The sequence below is a fragment of the Alexandromys fortis genome, unplaced genomic scaffold (assembly GCF_014885135.2).
Source record: "Alexandromys fortis isolate MF-2015 unplaced genomic scaffold, M_Fortis_MF-2015_v1.1 scaffold_23, whole genome shotgun sequence".
NCBI lineage: Eukaryota > Metazoa > Chordata > Mammalia > Rodentia > Cricetidae > Alexandromys > Alexandromys fortis.
The window spans coordinates 6,099,479-6,123,436 of NW_026067907.1; the positions used below are offsets into that span (position 1 = coordinate 6,099,479).

Sequence of the window (23,958 nt, forward strand, 5' to 3'; positions counted from 1 at the left end):
TGTCGAGTGTGCAGTGGGTTACAGCCACATGATGAGAACTGTCGAGTGTGCAGTGGGTTACGGTCACGTGGTGAGAACTGTCGAGTGTGTGGTGTGTTATGGTCACATGGTGAGAACTGTAGCGTGTGTGGTGTGTTATGGTCTCATGGTGAGAACTGTGGAGTGTATGAGGAAGGACAGAGACTCACAGCATTTATCTTCATGTTCAGATTTCCTGGATTTGCAAAGCCTGGCATAGAACAGTACTTGTTGGCCAAGCAGCTAGCAAAACCCAAAGAGAAAATCCCCATCATTGTAAGTTTGTTCGTTCTTGTCTGTTTGTTTTATTGCTAATTAAAATTTTTTATAATGCCTAAGCTAAGAATGTTAGTCTTTTTTGGAAGTATTTTTAAGCACACTTATACTGTCCCAGCTAGTTGACAATATGTTATTAGGCATACTAAAGATAATCAGCATAAATTAATGATTGTTACGGCTTCTCTCAATTTTCTCTATTTTTATCTTTCAACTGTTAATGTTCAGCCATCAGTCGCACATTTAATACTTTTCCTTTTCTAAATGTCGTAGCCTGTAAGACATAATTCACACTCTGTTTTCTGCCAGCCAGTAAGCTCAGTTCAGATAGTTAGGTTTCTCCCCTGATGAAAGTGGAGCACATCATCAGGGTAAGGTGCTTTCCCCAATATACTGGTAATAGAAGTTCTTCCAGTAGACCAGCTGCCCGCCCAAGATAAGGGGCTAACAAATGAACCAATAACAGTTGAATCTGTCTTGGTGAAATGATTATTACATAATATGACAAATGCTCGTTGGTCTCATCCCATACTTTGATTCTTAATACCTTTCTGTCTAGGCAATATCTAGTGAAATTCTAGGGGGGAAAGCTCTATGACTGTTTTGTAACCCTATTGACTTAACCTGTAGCTGATGGAAGCCTTGAATGTAATCACCATGGCTGCCAGCCCAAGGAACCACCTGCTTTCTGCTGTAATCTTTGGTTTCAGGGGCCCATGATAAAATACCAGGAATGATAATGGACCTTTTAATTACTTTTCCTCATTTGTAAAATGCTTAAAATTCTAGGAACTGCTAAATAGAAGTGCAGTATCCCAAAGCCCTAACACCTTTGTCCCTCAAAGCATATGGGGCAATTACCTGCTGAGTAGTTTATGATTTGAGCCGGTGGTGGCGGTGGTGGAGCAGGTGGTGGCGCACGCCTTTAATACTAGCATTTGGGAGGCAGAGGCAGGTGGATCTCTGTGAGTTCAAGGCCAGCCTGATCTACAGAGCAAGTTCCAGGACAGGCTCCAAAGCCACAGAGAAACCCTGTCTCGAAAAACAAATAAAAAAGAGGGCGACATACATCATGAACCTTCTCATTAAATTTAAAACTCTGTGGAATTAAGAGCCATGATTTGCCCCTCACATTCTAGTGTGGACTTTGTCACAGGTGTGACTATGGTAGAACACAGAACATGAAGTCCAGCCTGTGCTTTGTCTATGAGTTTTGGGAGAAATAAATCCATGAGCCCTGTGGGCAGACATGTCTGTGCAGCTTCTCACATAGCAGAAGAAATGGGAAAGTCATTGAGTCTTCGGGAGGCGAAGACAGAACAGAGATCCAGTTTGGGCCTAGGATAAAAAGTAACATTACATATGGACAACCTAGGCCTGGTGAGTTTGAGGACCAGGCAGTTGCCCTTTGTCCTCGTCACAGAGGGTTGCTGCTCAAGATGAGGGCTTAGCAGAGCCTCGCAGACATAACCCGGAGACAGCTTAGTTGTGTTCTTAGAGACCTCTTAGTTAGTGCCTTGTTAACCATCTCCAGTCCTCAGGCACCTTCTGTAGTGACCATTGCCTGGGCTTCCATACCCGTCCGGCATTTCCCTCCTCCACCTCTGGACAGAATGAGAGGTGGGCATTCCTGTCCCCTTGCACCTGCTGCCCTTGCCGTTTTCGGCGTGCATAGACTTCTCTGTAGCCCCATCTATTGGTCTTCCTTGTTTTCTTTTTACTTCTAATCATGGCCGAAATAATGGCCGTCAGCTGTGGCCAGGCTCACCGTTGCCTAAATAATAACCGTCAGTGGTGGCCAGGTTTACCATGGCCGAAATAATGGCCGTCAGCTGTGGCCAGGCTCAGACTGTTCAGAAGTTAGGACAGTCCTGCTTCAAGCATCACTCACAGACCGGTTGCTTATTTGAAAATTGTTTTACCAATCAGCACTGTATTTAGTTTAAAAACAGATGAGGCTGACAGTGGCACACACCTTTTCCCCAGCACTTGGGAGGTAGAGGCAGACAGATCTCTGTGAGTTCGAGACCAGCCTGGTCTACAAGAGCTAGTTCCAGGACGGGCTCCAAAGTTACACAGAGAAACCCTGTCTGGAAAAACCGAAAAACACAAACAAACAAACCAGATGAGAGCGTGTAAAAACTGAGAATGTGACGTCATCGACAGAATCCTGATACATAAATTTTCACGCACACATAAACAAACAGTCAATGTTAAAAGTTTAAATTAAAAAGGAAAAGCCCTTTGTCCCATTTAGCTTTAAATTCTGGTCTAAAGGAGGATGTGCTTCTGTACTCAGCTCCTTAACGTGAGCCAGTTTCTCCATCCTGAGACAAGGTGCCCACATGGACGAGATGGGTTCATCAGAACAGCTGTGGTCTACTAGAACTACAGACAGCCCTTCCGTCTCCAAAGGAGCAAGAATGGCTGCCGTAGGACCTCAGTTCTGAAAGGAATTGTTCTTTGTGTTACTGCAATTGTGTTACCGTTTTCCCAAGTTAGAGAATTAACGTCTTGATCACTGTTTAGGTTGGCGATTATGGCCCAATGTGGGTCTATCCTACCTCTACTTTTGACTGTGTGGTAGCGGATCCCCGGAAAGGCTCCAAAATGTACGGTCTGAAGAGCTACATTGAGTACCAGCTGACACCCACCGTGAGTGCCTGCCTCAGACGGCTGCTGCTGCCGCGTGCTTTTTCTCCATTTCAGTGCTCGGCATTGGTAATGCTTTCTTCTCTTTCCATTGTTTTGCAGAACACTAATCGATCTGTAAACCACAGGTATAAGCACTTTGACTGGTTGTATGAGCGTCTCCTAGTCAAGTTTGGGTCTGCCATTCCAATCCCTTCTCTTCCAGACAAGCAGGTGACAGGTGAGTGTGGGCTGTGCCATTCAGAGTAGCAGGCGAAGAGCTGGCTGGGTGGTGCTCCTGATGCGCAGGGGCACAAGTGGAAAACTTTGCTGTACCTGGAATTCTAGAAAAGTCATTGTCTTTATTTCCTTTTACCAAAAAGGTACATTTTTTAAGTGTGAGAATAGAACCTTAGAAAATAGAAATCTGAGCAGCCTAAAATGAAAACAAAAGCTTGAGACCCCAGTGACAAGAGACAGGCTCTGCCGCCCTGCTCTCTGGTGTGTGGAGAACACACGGAGAAGTCAGAGCTCTGGGTTGTTCTTGAGGAGGAATTCTGCATCACACACTCGTACCCTCTCCCTTTCCTTGTTTACTTAAGTGTCACATTCGGTCCACTTTGTCCTGCCCCCAAAAGTCTGGTAAGTGAGGTTTGGAGAGTGGCTCAGCGGTTAAGAATGTGCACTGCTACTGCAGGGGACCAACTTCAGTTTTTAGCACTTGTTGTATTGGGTACCTTGTAATTGCCTACAACTCCAGCTTCAGCCTCCACCAGCACCTGCGTTCATGTGCACATTCCACACACACACACACACACACACACACACACACACACACAAATTTAAAATAATTAAAATACCTTTTAAAAATGAGAAACTCTCTGCTCAGTAATCCATCTTCTGCCCTGTACATCTGCTCAGAAAGGGTTTGCCTCTGTTCTTAGAAACTGTCATCTCAGACATGAGTCTCCTAGTGTGGGACGGGGATAAGTGCTTGAGGACTCAGTGAGAAGCGTGACTTAGAACATGGGGTTAGTAAAGGGGCTGAACGTCCCCAAAACTAAGAGTTTCAATAGATAGGTAGGAACACTCAAGTGACTAAAGCGTGCCCTGTGGAGAGGAATGGACGGAGGGCGAGAGTGAGGCTTAGCCAGCCAGATCTGGAGGGGCCTGGGAGAGAGGAGAGAGGAATTGGGGGGGAAACAAGGGCCTTCCCAAAGAGAAGGCCAAAGAAGGCCTAACCCTCAGTAAGAGCTGAGGAACTTAGGGAGGGACCACAAGTCATCTTAGCCCACCAGATGGCAGTTCCTGGGTGAGACTTCAGCATTGCAGCCCACCCTGTCCCCAGGGGCCGGTCCCTGTGCTCTAGGGCACTTCCTGAGTTCTTTCTTCTTTGTGCTTCATAGCAGAGGGGGAAACAGACCCCAAAGCATTCAAAGCAGGGAGTTTGTGTTTGATCCTCAAGCATCCTATGTTTGTGTTATGAGGTTGAACCAGCTAATCTTTAGCTAGAATTAGCATCTTTAAGACCTGTAAAAGTCACTCTTCTTAAAATTTTATATTTTACTTTGTTTTCTGTTTACTTTCCTCTGGAGGGTTTCATTTTGTCTTTTTGTTGTCTTGTTTTGTGGAGATGAAATTTTTTAGTTTTTAAAGAAGTTGTTTTGGCTTGGATTATTTTATTTTGGAAACCTCAAAAACTTGACATTGTCACAGTGGGATGGAGGGTGGGCGCATCCAGCAGGCCTGTGAGTGCTGCTGCAGTGTGTCCGTAGGGCTGAACCCGAGGGTGCTGCAGAGCGTAGCCCCCTTTCACTCAGGGGGCCACAGACCCACACACTGCTCCACAACCCGTTCAGGTCACATGCCCTGTTCTTCTCGTCACCCTTTTTACTTTACATCAGAGCTCGCTCTCTCGATAGATATAGATATAGATTTGGGGGGGGGGGGGTGAGGTGGAGTGGAGGATGGTGTTGAGACAGGGTTTCTTTGTGTAGCTTTGGAGCATGCCTGGAAATCATTCTGTAGACCAGGCTGGTGTCTCACAGAGATCCACCTACCTCTGCCTCTCCAGTGCTGGGATTAAAAGTGTACGCCACCACTGTCCAACTCTGAGCTTTCTTTTTAAAGCAGTAGACTTGATTCCAGTTCTTTTTACATGTTATAAATGTCAGTCTGTGCCCTTGAATTTTATCCTCTGCTTTTACCCAGTAGGCTGGCATAGCATGTGCTTCACGGTTTTTAAATGAGCAGGTGACGGTTTTCAGCCAAGTAATTCATTATTGGTTTAAAGCATCATAGAGCTCTCAATCCTTCCACATTAAAGTTTGTCTTTAAAGGGGGGAGGGGAAGAGCAGGCATGCAGCCAGGGGCATGGCATAGCGAGCAAACAGCATCCTCAGTCTGAAGAAAAGTCGGGCTTTGAGCACTCTCTGGAGGCGTGCCGAGGACACTCAGAGGCACAGAACAGCCTTATTTCTCCTTGCCTCCTGTCTGTGGTACCCACAAGATCAGTGCTGTGTGTGGACTCCCCTCACTGAACTCCCAGACAAAAGGAAGAGGAAGTCTGGGAGATGATGTCACGACGCTTGTCCATGAAGTTTCTTAGGTGACATACTCTGTTTGCAGGTTTCATTCTTTGTGAAAACAGGACAGAGTCAGACAGGTTGTATTTTGGGATTCCAAAAGATTGTTTTCACATTCTTAATGAAAACTTAGGTAAGGTTTATGGAAAACGGATAAATATACATCCCTTTTACCCCCTTGGTTACAAGTCTCTGGAACCTGGTATAAATACCTAGTAAGCACAAAATGCCATGCAAAGTCCTAGCTGAGCCAGCTGTATCTCAAGGATTTTCACAAGGAGGATTATTAAATAAAAATGATCAAATTTCAGTCCCTGACTAATAAGTTCTGGCACTGATTCCTTTGCTCTAGGAAGAGTACAGGGCATCCTAGTATGTGCACCACCAGGTCCTTCCGTCAGTGAGGGAGGCCACCATCTTTCCCAAGGCTGAGGCTGAGGGTCAAATCATTAGGCTTTCATAGTACATGCCCTGCACTCCTACTGAGTGTGCAGTGGTGGGGCCCCGCGCTCCTACTGAGTGTGCAGTGGTGGTGCCCCGCGCTCCTACTGAGTGTGCAGTGGTGGGGCCCCGTGCTCCTACTGAGTGTGCAGTGGTGGTGCCCCGCGCTCCTACCAAGTGTGCAGTGGTAGTGCCCTGTGCTCCTACCGAGTGTGCAGTGGTGGTGCCCCGCACTCCTACTAAGTGTGCAGTGGTGGTGCCCTGTGCTCCTACCAAGTGTGCAGTGGTGGTGCCCCACGCTCCTACTAAGTGTGCAATGGTAGTGCTTTTAGATATGAGAGGCTTTGGCTAAGACCCACGGTGTTGGCATGCTGCTTTAGGTAGCACATGCTGTTGGTAGATGGGTCCATGTTACTGGAAGATTTGCTCAAGTGTGTACTCTTCTGAAAGAAAGTTGAGGCTGCATTTTCTGAAAATTCCCTTTAGACTATATGCAGTAAGTTTGTTCTTGGTACCAACTTTTACAGTGTTGTAACCACCACTGTTTGTAACAAGACTACATAGAAGGGCTGGAGAGCTGGCTCAGTGGTTAAGAGCACTTGTTGCTCTTGCGCAGGACCTGGGATCAGTTCCCAGCATTCAGATGGTGGCTCACAATTGCCTGTAGTTCTCTCTAGTTCTAAGGGCTCTGTCACCATCTTATGATATCTTTGGGCACCAGGGACACATGTGGTACATATATGCAGGCAAATATTCACACACATAAAAATTAAAAAAAACAACCTAAAAGCAAAAAAAAAAAAAAAAGAGAGAGTGAGAACAAAGTTACAGTCTTCAGGGAGTGCACACATACACCCCAGTGTGTGTGTGTGTGTGTGTGTGTGTGTGTGTGTGTGCACGGTGCATGTATGTGCCCATGTGCGTGCAGGAGCCCATGAGGGACTTGGATCCTCTGCAACCACCCATGGAGGTCAGAAGAGTCAGATCACTGGAGTTATAGGTGGCCGTGAGCCACCCTGTGGATGCTGGGAGCTGAACTGAGGTCATCTGAAAGAGTGGTTGTGCTCTTACCTGCTGAGCCATCTGTCCAGCCCTCGGAACTCCATTCTTAAAAACTATAAAGAGTTGGGGCTGGAGAGATGGCTCAGCGGTTAAGAGGATTGCCTGCTCTTCCAAAGGTCCTGAGTTCAATTCCCAGCAACCACATGGTGGCTCACAACCATCTGTAATGAGGTCTGGTGCCCTCTTCTGGCCTGCAGGCATACACACAGACAGAATATTGCATATTGCATAGTAAACAAACAAACAAACAAACAAATTAAAGAGTTGCCAGATGGTGGTGGGGCATGCCTTTATTCCCAGCACTCAGGAAGTAGAGACAGGCTGAGTTCTGTGAGTTCTGGTCTACAGAACGAGTTCTAGGCCAGACTCCAAAACTACAGAGAGAAACCCTGTCTCAGAAAACCAAACCAAACACTAAACTAAACTAAAGTCAGGGCTGGGGAGATGGCTCAGCGGTGAGAACAGTTGCTGTGAGCGGGAGCTCAGGTCTCCAGCACCCACATGAAAACCAGGCGTGACCACACATCTGCTGGCTGTAAACCTAGCTCTGGGCTAGTGAAAGACCTTGTCTCAAAGGAACAAGGCAGAGAAATAGTACACTGAGCATTGTGCTTTCCTCCATCCCCTTACACGTGTGCACACACTCCACTTTATATCACAATACACCCAACTCACACGTACACACATCCTTCTTGTGAATTTCTGAGCCTTTCACAAATGGCTTTCTGCACAGTATCCAGTAGTCACAGGAGCTCCAGTGTGAATTCTCTGTAGGAGTAATGTGTCACTCTGGGTGTGTCTCTCTAGGTCGCTTTGAAGAGGAATTTATCAAGATGCGCATGGAGCGACTCCAGGCCTGGATGACGAGGATGTGTCGGCATCCCGTGGTGTCGGAGAGCGAAGTTTTCCAGCAGTTCCTGAACTTCCGAGATGAGAAGGCAGGTGTAGCCTAGCACCGCGGTCATAGGGAAGTGGGAGCTGGCACAGTTAGGGTGAATTTACAGCTGAAGGAGCCAAAGCAATGTTGTTTTGTGTCAGTCCAACCCCCAAACAAGAAGGGACAGAAGCCCGATTCCGTGCATAGGAAGTGTGTCATGTGGTATGAGAGAACTGCCAGCCAGCAGGCTGTGTCCACCGGAGAAGTGCCTGGTGGATGGCACACAGATGCAGAATATCCTCAGATGTGAAGTGTTTTCCAGAGGGTTCAGGAAGAGCACTTGGTGCACAAGCATGAGGGCCTGAATTCAGATCTCCAACATGTGTGCATCCTATAACCCGCACTGTGCATGTGTGCACCCTGAAAATCACACTGTCCACGTGTGCACCCTGTAACCTGCACTGTGCACGTGTGCACCCTGAAACTCACACTGTCCACGTGTGCACCCTGTAACCCGCACTGTGCACGTGTGCACCCTGTAACCCGCACTGTGCACGTGTGCACCCTGTAACCCGCACTGTACACGTGTGCACCCTGTAATCTGCACTATACACGTGTGCACCCTGTAACCCGCACTGTGCACATGTGCACCCGATAACCCACACTGTGAGGTATGGAAACAGGATTGTTAGAAGTTGCTGACTACCATCCTAATTCAAGATCAATGAGACACTGTCTCAGAGAACAAAGATGGAAAGTGGTAGAGCCCTCCCTTGGCCTCTCACTTGTGTGCTGGCATGTGTGTGTGTGACTGCGTGAGTCATCTGAGTCTGTGAGTTCCCGCTACCTCAGCACCTTGAAGGGAAATAGATCGGAGACTGAGCCCTCATCCCAGAGCCAAGTCCTCTTCCTGTAGCAGAGGTGGTACGTCCCGAGTAAATGCTGCTCTGCCTGCTCCCTAGTAGTTACTGTGCCAGTGGTTACCTGTTCCTTGTGAAAAACCAAGGCGAAGCTGCCACCCTGATACCGCGTCAGCTTTGAAAATAGCCGTCTTCTGATGAGCTTGTACCATGTTCCTCCATGTTCCTCCTGTGTCGTTTATTCTCTAGAGATGTTTCTCTGTAGTTTTACAGGGAACAAATGTTGCAGATTTTGTAAAACACTGAAGAGTGAAAGCAGAGCCCGTTCAGAAGAAACAGAAATGCTAAATCTAGTATGACCCAGGGAAAGACGAGACCAAGTTATTTCTGTCTTTAATCAGCTCATAGAATACCTTCCTTCCCGTTGGAATCTTCAGAGAGAGATGTCCTTGCTTAACTTTGTAGTGGTTTTGCATTGGAGAAGTGATGCATTTACAAATTGGGCTGAACATCCGCGCTCTGTCTGCATATTTAAGTACACTTGACAAAGTACACTTTGGCCTTGTTTCCGGAGATTGCCTCTTTCTGAACTTTATAGGCATGGCTGGTGTATTGTGTGTCACCAAGTGGTGGATATGACACACTTAGGCGCTCCAGCTGTCCTTGTGAGGCATGTCTGTCATTAGCAAGCCTTGCAGCCTGCTGTAGCCAACCTTGGTTTTTCTGGTGTGAAGAGCTGCAGCCTAGGAGTCCCTGGAGCAACAGAGCCATGAAACCATGTACTGAGCACGTAAGTGCCACTCTGTGTTTACCAGAACTGTGCAGCAGAGCCCGGCCATGTCTTTGAGCACTAACTGTACAGAGCGCGCGCGCACACACACACACACAGTTACTGTCAGTCATTGGCTGCCCATAGGATTTCAGAGGGTCTCGTTGTACTGATTGGTCAAGAGTTTAGAAAGCACTAATAAAGGTCCTATTGTACTCATAATCTGCTTAAAAAGAACGATAAATCTTAGACATTGCTATTGTTTTACATGAAGCTGCCCTTCAAGGCTGCTAACTCACGATAGAAGTAGTAGAAAAGAAAAAGGAATGAACTTTGAGTCATTTGCTTGCTGTCCGGCATCTCTTCTGCTCCTGTCTCTTGCTGTGGTTCTGATAAAGCATTGTCCTTGTTAGACCACAGTTTCCTCGGCAGCCAGAGACATTGCAGAACTAGAGAGCGGTGCAGTGCTTTGTTTATTAGTAGTAACATGTGGTGAACAGAGGAAAACCCCTGAGACTGCCTAGAATCGCTAGAAACAAGCGGTTATCAAGGAGCTGGATAAAGTCATTGCAGTTTTATCGCCAAATCATTAAGTTTAAAAAATCTGTCAACTTCAAAATTATGAAATATTTAGGAATAAATACAAGAAAATATATAAAAGGCCTATCTGTAAAAGTATGAAAAAATTGACAGAAATAAAGGACCTAATCAAGGGCTGGAGAGATGGCTCAGAGGTTAAGAGCACTGCTTGCTCTTCCAAAGGTCCTGAGTTCAATTCCCAGCAACCACATGGTGGCTCACAACCATCTGTAATGAGATCTGGTTCCCTCTTCTGGCCCACAGGCAGGCAAACCACTGTATACTTAATAAATAAATAAATCTAAAAAAAAAAAGGACCTAATCAAGATGTCCTGCGTGAAAACTCAAAGGAAAATAGTAGCTGAGAGGCTTAACAGTGGGGGCTAGGGAATCCCAGAACGCACACCGCGCGCGCACACACACACACACACACACACACACACACACACACACAAATCAGTCTTGGTGACAGCCTCCTGTAATTGCAGAGCTGAAGAATCAGGGAAAAACGGATCTTGGAGCTCACTGGCCAGCCAGCCTCGCCTAATATGGAAGCCCCAAGTCTCCTTAAGAGACACTAAAATGAAGGTCCGTGGATCTGATGCACTCTTACTCAGCGGGCACTGTACATGGCACACGTACATATGCTTAGACTCCCATACATACAGCACGAAAAAATTCACCTTTTCCTGAAAGAGATATAACAGTTAATTTTGTCAGTCTCGCAGAGGGTATTTATATCCTGTGTGTGTTTATGTTGGAAGCCACTGCAAAAGGAATGCAACTCAATCTGTTCACTCACAGGAGACCTGGACCCCAAGAACAGCCCTGTGTGGTGATGCTGAAGATGTGGGGTGGACATGCTACTTCCTGGAAAGAGGAGACAGGGATCCAGTCCTTCAGCCCTGCTGGCAGCTGTAACACTGCCGTGTTCTTCCTTACAGGAGTGGAAAACTGGAAAGAGGAAGGCTGAGAAAGATGAACTGGTGGGAGTTATGATATTTTCCACAATGGAACCAGAGGCTCCTGACTTGGACTTGATAGAAATGTAAGAACCCCTGCCCTGCTCTCCTTCCCCCCAGTCTGCACTTACTTCCTCTGGCTCACGGTCTGAGCCGAGCTTGCAGCAGCCGTAACTCTTCAGATAGGAGTGTATAGCTGAATAGGGCTTGCAGTGAGATGGTTGCCCTGAAGTCCTACCACAGCAGGCTAAGCACTGCTTCCCTGTTTCATTTTTGACTTAATGTAGTTATTTTCAATAAAGTCTGATGAGGCAAGGTGGCAGTAGCTACCCACATCCCCAGAGTGCCCAACAAAGCAGAAATCATTTTGTGGCAGTACTTGGGATCAAACCCACGGACTCAAGCAGTCTGGGTATTGTGTTTGTGTCTGACATCGCTGATGTGCTGACAGCTGTCTCTGTCCCTAGAGAACAGAAGTGTGACGCTGTGGGGAAGTTCACCAAGGCCATGGATGATGGTGTGAAGGAACTGCTCACCGTGGGGCAGGAGCATTGGAAACGCTGCACAGGGCGTAAGTGCTGTTCCCCTAGACTTAGCTGGGACCCAGACCCACACACAAGGGGCTGGATTGAGCTGCATCCTGCCTCTCTCAAACTCTTGCCCTGACCTCCCTTCTCCTTGCCAGTTATACCAGAAAGTTGAGCATAACAAGGTAGCTCAAGAAATGTCATAAAAAAGTGTCATACTAACTTGAGTTTAATGTTGGGTCTTTGCGTTTTGTAATCTCAGGAAAATTAGTCTTTCTGCAGTTTAGAGAATGTTTCTTGTTTAGTTGGTTTTGTTTTGCTTTGCTTTAATTTTTGAGACACAGTCTGGCTTGACTGTTTCAAGTGATTGGCTTACAAGCATGTGACACTCGGCCCAGCTCATGACTTGACTTTCCATCTTTATGTGCCTGTTTTAGGATGTCGTGTGTTTGACTAAAGCCATAGTTTTTAGGAAATGACCTACATACTTGGTAGAAAATGGTAGCTATTAATGTATTTATACAATAAAATAAAATTGAATAGACAGACCAGGCCACTTCAGAGGGGCATCATACATTAGCTGTGACTCTGCTCACCCTCCCTGGATTACGAAGTTCTTTCTCCCTGTCCTTTATGTGTCAACTGTCATGTTGCTGAGCTTTTGTTTTTCCTGTGCCCCCTGAATCGTGCAGCTGTGGTGTCCCAGGATAGAATAGTGAAGCCTGCAGAGACCTTATCCTCTGAACCTATGAGGGGAGTGCAGTGCAGAGAACCTCCCCAGCACGCGGGAGACCCTGGGCACAGTTCCTAGCATTGGCACCGGAAAGAAGGAGGGAGGGAGGGAGGGAGGGAGGGAGGGAGGGAGGGAGGGAGGGAGGGAAGGAAAGAAGGAAGGATTGATTCAGCTTCAGAAGTAATGAGTGACTTTAGTTGCGCCTGTGTAGAAGGCCGATATAGCAAACAATTTAAATGGATGTTTTCTCATATAGAATTAAATCCTTCTGTCTGATGGCTGGAAGTTCTGTGCCTTACAGAGCCCAAAAGATCATGTTTGTCAGCAAGGAGCGCTGGGACAAGGCTGTTCTTTGGGGGTAGAGGAGAGAGAAAGGCTTTTGTTCAGGATTTAACTCAGTGATAGCTTCTTTCTTGTTTATGATTGCTTTCAAACTTGTAAGCCGTGCAGTGAAAATGTCTGTTAAATAGCATGAGTGTCTTGACCCACAGAGGCAGGCACATCAGAGATCCAGAGTAAACATGTCACTCATGTTACCCTGTTGCTGAGGCCAATCTGTCAGATGCATGGATGGCCTAAGAACTCTGTGGACTATCCTGGGTAGTGAGTCCTCATGTCCCATAGGTTAGGCTGTGTACACCCTCCTCTTGAGCCTTTGTTGCCACACTTAGCCATATTTGCCAAACCTTCCATATGGAGATGGTGGCTCTGGTATTCGAAGTTAACTGTGAACCATAAGCACACGAGAGGGAGGACTTTGGAGCTAGGAGTCCTGTACTTGGGTTCTTTGCTCTGTCCAGTCAGTGGGTGTAGGGACGGGTTGTTCATAATAGTGCCCACTACTAATTGAGCATTCAGTTAAAAATCATAGTTAAAGAAATCGTTAGTTGAAGAATCATTTCATCAGCCTTTCATTAAAGAATAGGTGCTATTTTCAATCCTTTTGAATGTCTTCTATTATGAGTCACTGCCAGAGAACTGTGGGATACATTCCAGACTGCTCTAGGACTGATTGCTGAACGGTTCTTTTCCAGCCTTACCCAAGGAGTACCAGAAGATCGGGAAGGCTCTGCAGAGTTTAGCCACAGTGTTCAGCTCCAGCGGTTACCAAGGTATGCCTGTATTTGTGATTTCACTTGCAGACAAGTGTGTAATAACTGTCCATGTTCTTGAATGGCTTTGGTACCTGCATGCATCATGTGGGAACATGCCAGGGTAAGGGGTATTTCTTTACATGTAAAGCCCTGACGCTTTTCTCTTGTGGATCCCATGATGTATACAACAGGTTCTGGTGAACTGGTCACCTTGCTGTGCTTTAGAACTAGAGCTTGCATCTCCCGGTCAGAGGAGAGGAGCTGCCCGAGGCCTCTGCCTATTTTCTGGGCTGTCAGCACTGTCAGCCGGTATGCGATTGGGTATCAGTGTTGCATGTGGCACTATGGCAACTGTTAAAAGTGCTCAGTGTATTTATGTTGAATATCATTCACTCCACTAAACCTGCTGTTTTTACAGCCCTTCAAGCCCCTAGGCTAGCATTTATTTCAAGAACGTGTGGGTCGGGGCTTTTGAGCACTGTCTCAGAGCCGTGCTGTACAGTTTGTTCTTGCAATCATGTAAATGAGCTTGGTTCCCAAGGCTGTCTTAATTACACCAGAAAAATCTTACGCTGCATCCACGGCAGTGTGCGTTGTGACAGTAAGACAATGTAAGAACTGCTAGTACGTGAAATATTCGGCAGTCTTGGGGAGACTCATATATATGGAACTGTTTGGGGTAAGATAATTATGAAAAGGCCTAAGGACAGCTCCTACATCCAGGAGCAGAGCATGTCTCCTTGCATTCTTCCACCAGCTGAACCAGATGTCCATTTGAGGGGCCTTCCCCTGGGCAAAGGAAGAAAAGTGGAACATTGGTGAAAACAGTACTTGCCCTGGAATGAAGCATAGCACACATTTGTGCACCCAGAGTTATTAATTACATGTAATTTAATCCCAGCTCCCTTGGGGGACAGTGGGCTCTATCTGTGGTTCTGAAACTGTATAGAAGGACACCAGCATTGCTGCTGCTTTCCCAATTCAGATTCCACCAGATCGTAAGCAAAGGCTGTCACAGAAAGGGCTCTCCCTGCAGAAGCTGGTCAGAAGCAAAGGCTGTCACAGAAAGGGCTCTCCCTGCAGAAGCTGGTCAGAAGCAAAGGCACAGAAAGGGCTCTCCCTGCAGAAGCTGTTAAAGAATAAACGAGCGACGAAAGAGGATGGTTCAGTTTTGCCAGAGATGATCACATTCACTTCTGGCATATGAAAACTAGAATTAACCAGAAACTGATTCTGGATCTGGTTAAGCCTCTGGACCTGGTAGCCAATTTGAGGACAAGGTAGGGGACAGAGGAATGTGGGTTGCCACAGAGTTTGTCTAGCCTGTCCCAAAGGGCATGACTCATTCCATAATAACTCACAAAAAGTTTTCAAAACAGAAAGGGATGAGAAGAGCATCGAGTTAAGAAGCACACCTTTCTGTCTTCAGTGTGCACTGTCTTCACACCCTGGTTCACGCTGGCTCCTCCTGGGCAGCAGAGCGGTGACCTTTTCCTAGGCATGCAATCGCGTGTCCTTACCCTTTAAATGGTCCATGTTTTCTGAGTGAAGTTTGCAGGTAAAAATGTTGTATGTCCCAAGAAGAGAGAAACGGAGTGAAGGTGTAGATGGGAAAGGTTAGTCACTGTCTTAGTTAGGGCTTCTACTTCTACTGCTATGATGAAATGCCATGACCAAAAGCAACTTGGGAGGAAGGGGTTTTTTTCAGCTTACAGATTATAATAGTAATTATAATTCATCTTCCAGAGAAGTCGGGGCAGGAATTCAAGGCCGGAACTGTTGCAGAGCCCATGAAGGAACTCTGCCTACTGGCTTTTCTTCGTAGCTCGCCCCCCTCCTGTCTTACAGAACCCAGGACCACCAGCCCGTGGTGGCACCACCCACCATGAACTTGGCTCGCCCACACTAGTTATCAATAAGGAGATGTACCGTAGGCTAATCTAACAGGGACGTTTCGTCAGGGGGGTTTCTTCCTCCCGTGACTGCATCACACATCAAGTCGACATTAAAAACTAGCCAGCACAGCCGCCACCTGCCATTCGGGAACCAAAGGATGGGGTGGGGTCCAGGAGGGTGCGCTTGCCAATTTTGACAGTGTGATTGTGTTTTGGCCATCACTAAAGCGTATATCAAAAGCCATAAGTAAAAAGAAAATATTTTTAACCCTAGTTGCTTATAAGACTGCACGTCATTTCAGGTGAGACAGATCTGAATGACGCAATAACAGAAGCTGGGAAGACATATGAGGAGATCGCCAGCCTTGTGGCGGAGCAGGTACTGCCATGTTCACACTCCCCAGCCCACAGCTGTTATTCAGATCCAAATAGATACCCGCCCTCCTGCTTCTGTGGGTTTTTGTTAACTTTATTTAGTGATAATGTTTTTTCCAGTTAAGCCATAGTGGACCAATATCTCATTAAGAAATCCAAGTGAAGCCAGATGTGGCAGCTTATACCTGTAATACCCGAACTTGGGAGGCTGGAGTAACCGGTAGCCTTGAGTTCAGGGCTTGCCTGGACTCTATATTGAGTTCTGAGCTGATCTTAGTTACAGAATGAGACTTTTTCTCAAAAGACAAAAGAAAAAAAATCCAAATGAAGTTTGGGTCTCTGGCTCAGTGGTTAATGACCTAGATTGCTCTTCAATACTTGTGAGGCCTAGAATTTGATCCCAACACTCCCCCAAATAAAGATGTTGGGGGAGTCAACTAAATGTCTTCTGGCATCAGTGCCTTTGTTCTGTTCTCGCCACCTGGAATATAATGTGTACGAGAACCTGGCTCAGACCTCACGCTGCTGCCTAGCCTCTCTAAGCTTGCTTTCTCGTTGTGAGGTGGCCTGGCACTGCAAGCCTTCAGTGAGCCTCAGGAGTTAGGCAGTGTTTTCATATTACCTATTAAAATGTAGGTGTTAAACTGTATGTTTTTGTTTGTTACAATTTATGCTTATATTTTATTTGTGTGAAATAGTATCTAAAATATACTATTAACTAAATAAGTTAATTCCTGATAGTATAATATAAATATCTATTTTTACAGATCAGCTCCAAAATGATTTATTACTTTGTTCGCAGCAGAAGAGTCAGAATCTAGTAGTGACAAAGGATTGCTTTCTTTGGAAAACTAATCCTAGGTGCTTAACCCAGAGCGAGTATTAGTTCGTTTGCATTCTGTGCTGAAGTCGTTCTAACTGAGCAGCCTGGAAAGGGGTCGGGAGTGTTTGGCTTATGCTGCAGCTCAGTCAGTCAGGACGAACCCTAAGTGTAAACCATGGGGCTCCTTGCTGGCTCACTCTGAGCTTCATGCTTTCTTATACAACCAAGGAGCACCTGCCTAGGGATTGTGCTGCCCGTAGTGGGCTGGGACCTCATATCAGTTAGCAACCAGACTGCTGTGGGATATTTGATTGCACTGTGACACTCGGAGACCCTTAATAAAGTTAACCTTGAATCTGGAGGTGGAGCCAGCAACTAGCTGACCAGAATTAACCATAGAGAAGCTGGGAATTTGGGTAGAGAAGATGAGAATGAAGTTTGGCACTTCTGTTTCGGGACAAGTGAAGAGACCTGTCTCTTGCTGTGTCTCTGACCAAAAAGCAAAGCCAGTCAACCATTTGCTTCTCTACCTCTGTGGCCTAGCAGGTTTTCACTACAATACCCGACTTCCAAGTCTTTGTTGGTAGATAACGATAGAGACTTAGTTTAAACCTACTTATATATCTCAGTGCCGGCACCACAGACATTTACCACAGGTCAGTCTGATCAAGACAGTGCTTAAATCGAGGCTCCCTCCTGACAGGTGACTCTAGGGTGTGTCAAGTGGACAACAAACACTTAGTATCACAGAGGAGCACAGTGGTGCACACCTATAATCCCAGCACTCGGAAGCCAGAGGCAAGCAGACCTCTGTGAGCTCAAGGCCAGCCTGGTCTATTTAGTGAGAATTGAGACAGCCAGACCCTAAGTAGTGAGACTAAGTTAGTAGTTCTCAACCTGTGGGTCACAACCCCTGTGGGCGTCAGATGTCAGCTATCCTGCATATCAGATATTTACATTGCAGTTTATGATGGTAGGAAATTACAGTATGAAATAGTAACAAAATGTTGTTTGGTGAGGGTCACCACAGCCTGAGGAACTGTGTTAAAGGTCACCACAATAGGAAGGTTGAGGACCACTAGTCTAAGTAAAGCAGCAGCACTGTGAGCTCTTCGGTGTCAGGCACAGGATGTGGGAGTGCACTCCTCACTTGTTTCTTCTCCTTGGTTTTCTAATCTCCTCCACCAGTAACAGCCAGCCTGTGTCTTGTTACAGCCAAAGAAGGACCTGCACTTCCTGATGGAGTGCAACCATGAATACAAAGGCTTTCTCGGCTGCTTCCCAGACATCATCGGGGCTCACAAGGTAAGGCTGCAGTGTTGGGAGCAGCCGCCAGGCACACAGCGCTGCCACCGTTGTCTAGATGTCGTTTTTATCCATGAGAAATGAAACAAGCTGGATGTGGTGGTGCAAGCCTGTAATCCCAGTAGTCACAAGACAGAGGCTGGTAGATCTCTGTGAGTTCAAGATAGCCTGGTCTGCAGAGGAAGTTCCATGTCAGACAGGGCTACATAATGAGACCCCCCCCCATCTCAAAATGAAATAGTAATAATGGGAATTGAACTCAGGACCTTTGGAAGAGCAGGCAATGCTCTTAACCTCTGAGCCATCTCTCCAGCTCCCGTCATAAAGTTTTAAAACTAAATTTTATAATTGGTTTAGTTTATCTTCATGTTTTAATCCTGATCAGCATTTCCTCTTGAAGTCTCTGGGGCACTCTCTTAGCGTGTTGAGGCACCCTTGGGTTTATTAGGAAACCTGTGCAGAGGGCTGGTCTGTGGTCTTAACACTGCTGCATGAAGAGCAACACATGCAAACAGTCTTTATAGTTCAGTGTGTACTGTCATGCAAACAGTCTTTATAGTTCAGTGTGTACTGTCATGCAAACAGTCTTTATAGTTCAGTGTGTACTGTCATGCAAACAGTCTTTATAGTTCAGTGTGTACTGTCATGCAAACAGTCTTTATAGTTCAGTGTGTACTGTGTGTAGCTTAGTATGAAACTCAGGAGAGCGGCGGTTGTCAGGATTTATGCCAGCAGATTGTTAGCACAGAGCCTCGATTAAACATGGAGGTAGAGGTGTCTCTTTGCAGACAGCCACAAATAATGCAGTGTGGCCGGGCGGTGGTGGCGCACGCCGTTAGTTCCAGCCTTGGGAGGCAGAGGCAGGCAGATCTCAGTGCATTCTAGGCCAACCTGGTCTACAAAGTGAGCTCCAGGACAGCCAGGACTGTTACACAGAGAAACCCTGTCTTGAAAACCCAAACATCATCATCATCATAATAATAATAATCATCATCAGTGTGGTGGTTCTAGAATGAGGTTCCTTGGCAGCATTTACAGCTACTTCCATCTGTGAATGAATTTAATCTGATTCAGCACCTCTTACAAAAGACAGAATAAAACACTACAGTATGCACACTCAAGCACCAGCTCCTAAAGTGCTGTCTCATAACAGGAGAGGAAGTGTCGTGTACCAGCTACATGTACCTCCACGTGGCTCTCCAGCCTGTCGTGCCTGTGTGTACTCGAAACTCCAGTAGCATAGACTCCTACAGGGACAGAGTTAGTGCAAAAAAAACCTGCACTAACTGCACTGAACATTCTAACTTTATTGCCTTTTTCAAGAATAGCAGCCTTTGGCTCCTGAGGGCCTTGAAGAAAGTTGACTCGGGTGCTCCTTCTGTCGCTGTTGCAGTATTTTTCTGCTCAGTACCAAGTCCGTGGAATGCCAGCATTGCTGTATCTTTAGCTGGTGCTTTTTCCTTTGTCTTCTTAAATGCTGTTGCGTTTACGTATTTTCCAGGGAGCAATAGAAAAAGTGAAGGAAAGTGATAAGCTGGTTGCAACCAGTAAAATCACCCCCCAGGACAAGCAGACGATGGTGAAGCGAGTCGGCACCATGTCGTATGCTTTGCAAGGTAAGAGAGGGTAATGAATGCCAGTGGAGAGCCACTCCTCCTCCCCAGCACTAAGCCTAACTTGTGGGGTGGAAGTCAAAGTGTGAGCTCACTTAAAATGTCTGTCTTGGACTTGGGATAGCAGTGAGTGACAGCTTGATTAAACCTTATTACTACTTGGAGACATCACGACTCCTTTAACATTACCCTGTTCTATTAAATTCCAAGGTTCAGTTTCCAGAAGTCTATATCCTCTATGCCCCAGAACCGTAGACTCTAAAGGAGGCCTGGAGGGATCATTTTAGGCATAATTTTCTGTTAGCAAAAAGACGGTTTTAGCCGATTTCTAGAGATATGAGTATGAGCACAGATGAGCAGTCAGTGGCCGCCTGCGTTTGCTGCAAGGGCGACACGTGTGCCCTTCAGTGACGGCCGCCCGGTACTAGACAGTGGCACGTGCCACTGGTGTTGCCATTTCTAGACTCTTGGTAAAGCCAGCCAGATCAAGTCCTCTTGACTTAGCCAAGCAGGGAAATTGCCTGTTGTCGTTTGAAATCTTGCTGGGAACTAATCCCTGGGATAATTTCCTTGTAGCTGAGATGAATCACTTCCACAGTAACCGGATCTATGATTACAACAGCGTCATCCGCCTCTACCTGGAGCAGCAAGTGCAGTTCTATGAAACGGTAAGTGGCTCACCCTGTCCATGCCTGCATGTGTGCGCAGAGGGCTTTTACACTTAGTAACCTTGACCATTCAGAGCGGATCCATTGTGGTTTTCACTCCTGAGGGAGAAGGGGTTACACTGAGCAGAGTTTGTTGGTATTTTTTTTTTAAAACTTTAAGAATTCCATCTCCTTCATCCCTTTTGAGGAATGGTGGGTTGGAAAGCCTTCCTGGGGCTGGAGAGATGGCTCAGTGGTTAAGAGTACTTGTTGCTCTTGCAGAAAACCTGCTTCAAGTCTCAGTGCCCACACTGGGGTTCATAGGCACTCCTAACTCCATTTCCAGGGGATTGGATGCCCTCTTGTGACCTCCACAGCACCAACCACACACAAGCCACATACACGTACATCTGGGCAAAGGAGTCACAGATAAAGTAAAATCAGTAAGTCTAACTTTTGAGGAGCAGGCCTTGGAAACCTTGAACAGTCCTGATTGTGTGGCTTCCTTCCTTTTGAGCCTTTCCATGCACAGAGACAGTGCTCTACCCTGCCACCCAGAGGATCCATCCCCTTCTGTTAGGGAAGGAAAATGAAGCCAGCTTTCATTAGTGACCCAGGTTTCACAGTTACAAAAGGAGTAACTTCAGGAAAACAAAGATAACACAGTATTCTAAACCCTTTCATTCAGAAGAAGGTAATGAAAACTTGGATCTTCCCTTCCTCTGCCTTGAAGTGTTTTCATCCAGCACATGTGTGCACACATCTTGTCGTGAGATGGAACTCAGACACCTGCAGGGCAGAGTTGTAGCTGTGCAGTGAACACTTGGGGTGGCCTTGCCTCTCTCATCCATGCTGTTTTCAGAGCTGCTACAGGCTGGCCCTTAAGTCGCAGCCCTGCGTATGTCACGCTGCCCAGCACACCCGTAGATTCTTGAGAAGGCTGTGCTTAATGTCCTTTATATGTGATTGTGAACTGTGTCTTGGCAGCAGTTGGTTGTGGGCACACTCATGGGATGACTCCATCAAGAGTGCTTGCCCTCTGACGGTCTTGTCCTTTAACTGTACACTTCGATGTCAGTTGCTCTGTTGGGCATTTCCTCTCTGTGTCTTAGAATGTAGTAGGTCACATTTGTCTCTGAGAAAATACTGGGAAGATAACCCTTAAGGTTCTCATACTATTGATTATCAAATATACATGCATGATTTTTTTCTAAAGATTTGTTTATTATGTATGCAGTGTTCCTCCTGCTGTATGTCTGCAGACCAGAAGAGGGCGCCAGATCTCATTATAGATGGTTGTGAGCCACCATGTGGTTGCTGGGAATTGAACTCAGGACCTCTGGAAGAACACCCAGTGCTCTTAACCTGAGCCATCTCTCCAGCCCCTGCATATATTATTATTGACCTTGTAATTCAGAAAGAAAACCATGTATTTTGTCACTGTCTTGGCATAAATTTAAGTGATTAATATAATGGCCCTGGGTTTTATATTAATATAGAGTCTTATATCAAAATATCCCTAAAATTATTAAAATTTACATTTTCTTGATGGAGTAAGCATACATGAGCACCTACTGTATACTTAGCACCTACTGCACATGTTTAAGGTTGCAAGGTCAATGAGGAAGCTGAGCCTTCGGGGGCACCTGGTGTCCTTATGGGAGACATAGGCACATAACAGACTCATAGTGCACCCTGGGCTGCCTCTGAATTGCAGACTCCCGTTTACCACATAGTAAGAGAATGGGAGTCTTGAGTGACCATTCTTGTCCAGAAAAGAAAGGGACTCTGCACAGGCATGGTGGCCCAAGCCATCATTCTGTTCTTGGAGAAGGGGCTAGTCTGAAAATGTAGCCCCCATCATATAGCAGGAGCTGGCCATGGGCCTGGATGGGCAGGTGGGGACAGGAAGCAGGGTTTCCCGCACACTGTGGAAACTACCGTGCATAGCAGGGTTGTAGTGGCAAAGGTCACCCCAGTGTCTCCAGAAGAGACAAACAGACTGGCTGTCTATTTGACAAGTTCATAATGTTTAACTCCGAGGAGAGCAGATGGAACTGTGAAGTTGTAATCCGGGCGATAATGTCTCAACTGCTGTTTTCTCAACAGATCGCAGAAAAGCTGAGGCAGGCCCTCGGCCGCTTCCCGGTTATGTAGACCTGGACGGAATACACGGCGAACTCCGAAGTGCTTCTTCTGACCTGAGCAATGCAATTCCATTTATTTCCCCTATCATAAGAGAGAGAAAGAAAGGAAGAAAACCAAAAAAGAAATAAGTTGGCAAAAACCTGTTTCTGCCATTAGCCAGCCTAAATGAATAGTTACTTGGGGATAGCCTTCTTTGGTTCATTTCGACACATATTAGTTACCCAATGGAAAATGTCTATTTTTGGAAAATACTTAAATTTATCAAGATTTTGAATGGAGAAATAAGGGTTGCTCCTCCTGATATTTTACATAGAATCGTAATTTATGCATTACCCATGATCTTTCAAGTTCTTACCCAATATCAGATAATTAATACTAATTGCTTTCTTAAAAATATGAAATATGCCAGAATAAAAAATATATCTTTATATTTTTATAACTCTTTCAGTCCTTTGGGGTCCCTGTCTGCTTAGAGAAGTCTGCACTCCCCCACTGGCATAGCTTCAATTCAAATGCTCAGAGTAGGCGGGGAGGTAGGGTCCTACAGCCTCCAGGTCCCGTTTGGTAGGGAGGCCGGAAGTAGACCCACCTGCCCACTGCTGCCTGCAGGGGCCTGCAGGGTCGTTGTCCTCTGCTGCTCTCCAGGTCAGCACTGGCTTTGCACTCCCTCCTCGTTCGAGAAGAGTGAGTCAGGAAAGGCGAGGGGTCTGTCCCCGCTACCCCAGGTGGGTAGCCACACTGACTCCTAGGCCCAGGAGCTCCTGGGGAAGGGACAGTGAGCCTCCTCAAGAGCACCTCCACTCTCATCCCCTCAGCTGTCTACCTGATGGTAGATGAGGTGCTGGTGGTCTCCTGCTTTGGATCAGCAGGCTGGTCAGTATCCTCTCCGAGATGAAACCTCCCGGAGAATGGGAAGTCAGAGAACTGAAGTGGGTGGCAGCTTGAAGGCTGTGGCAGAGCTGGTGGAGAGCAGAGCTCACAGTCTGTGCTGTGTCCCCACCTCCAGAGGCCAACAGCCCCGAGCACACGTCTCCCCTGCAGACGGAGGCCCCTTCCACAGTTGCCTTACGACTGATCCACTGCTTTCACTTTTCTGACCTGATGATCTTATTATAGAGGATGAGAAGTCTGGGCCAACATCAGTAAAGGAAACCAAAAATAAGTAGCTGAGGAAATCCAGTGAACCATGAATAGGAGAACTTCTCGTTCCTCGATATCACGGGTTTTTGTTAATGTTTTATAGGTAATTTTCCCCTACTTGATTTTTCTTTTATAAAATTCCATAGAACAGTGTTTATGATACAACCATTTAATATATGTACAAATTGTAAAGAATATGTATAAATATTTTACATAAATGTAAGAGCATGTAGAAGCCAATATATAAATAAATTGTTTAAAAAACTGTTCAGTGAATTCCCAGAGCACTTTTTCCAAATACTTTTTGGCATTTTTGTGTGCTTGAGGTTTTGTTGTAAACTGCTTTTTATTCCAGCTGCCAAAAGTTGTCCAGGTGATGCATTCTTCTCCCAAATATCTCTCTCCTGACATTAGTAGCTTTGGCTCCTTAACCCTGTTGCCACTCCTGCACATGTACCACGAGCTCTGCTGCCCTGTCTCCTCCTCCCCTACATCCTAAGGAGAAAAGAGCCAGGCGAACAGAAACGGCATCTAAGAAGAGCACAGGGTCGGGGAGGGCTGATTTTTATATCAACACTTTCAAATATTCATAAAAATA

At 46.3% G+C, this 23,958-nt stretch overlaps 1 protein-coding gene across 1 annotated transcript in view; it reads left to right on the forward strand.

Annotated features, from left to right (window-relative positions):
- Window positions 1–23,627, forward strand: part of Snx9 (sorting nexin 9) — a 78,795-nt gene extending 55,168 nt beyond the window's left edge. The window contains exons 7-18 of the mRNA XM_050135718.1: window positions 210–294; window positions 2,824–2,949; window positions 3,049–3,166; window positions 7,821–7,951; window positions 11,043–11,146; window positions 11,528–11,631; window positions 13,355–13,432; window positions 15,612–15,688; window positions 17,723–17,812; window positions 19,314–19,428; window positions 20,002–20,093; window positions 22,182–23,627. Of these exons, the coding sequence (XP_049991675.1) occupies window positions 210–294; window positions 2,824–2,949; window positions 3,049–3,166; window positions 7,821–7,951; window positions 11,043–11,146; window positions 11,528–11,631; window positions 13,355–13,432; window positions 15,612–15,688; window positions 17,723–17,812; window positions 19,314–19,428; window positions 20,002–20,093; window positions 22,182–22,229 (1,168 nt within the window). The 3' untranslated portion in view covers window positions 22,230–23,627. The remainder of the gene's footprint in view (window positions 1–209; window positions 295–2,823; window positions 2,950–3,048; window positions 3,167–7,820; window positions 7,952–11,042; window positions 11,147–11,527; window positions 11,632–13,354; window positions 13,433–15,611; window positions 15,689–17,722; window positions 17,813–19,313; window positions 19,429–20,001; window positions 20,094–22,181) is intronic.
- The last annotated feature ends 331 nt before the right edge of the window (window positions 23,628–23,958 follow it).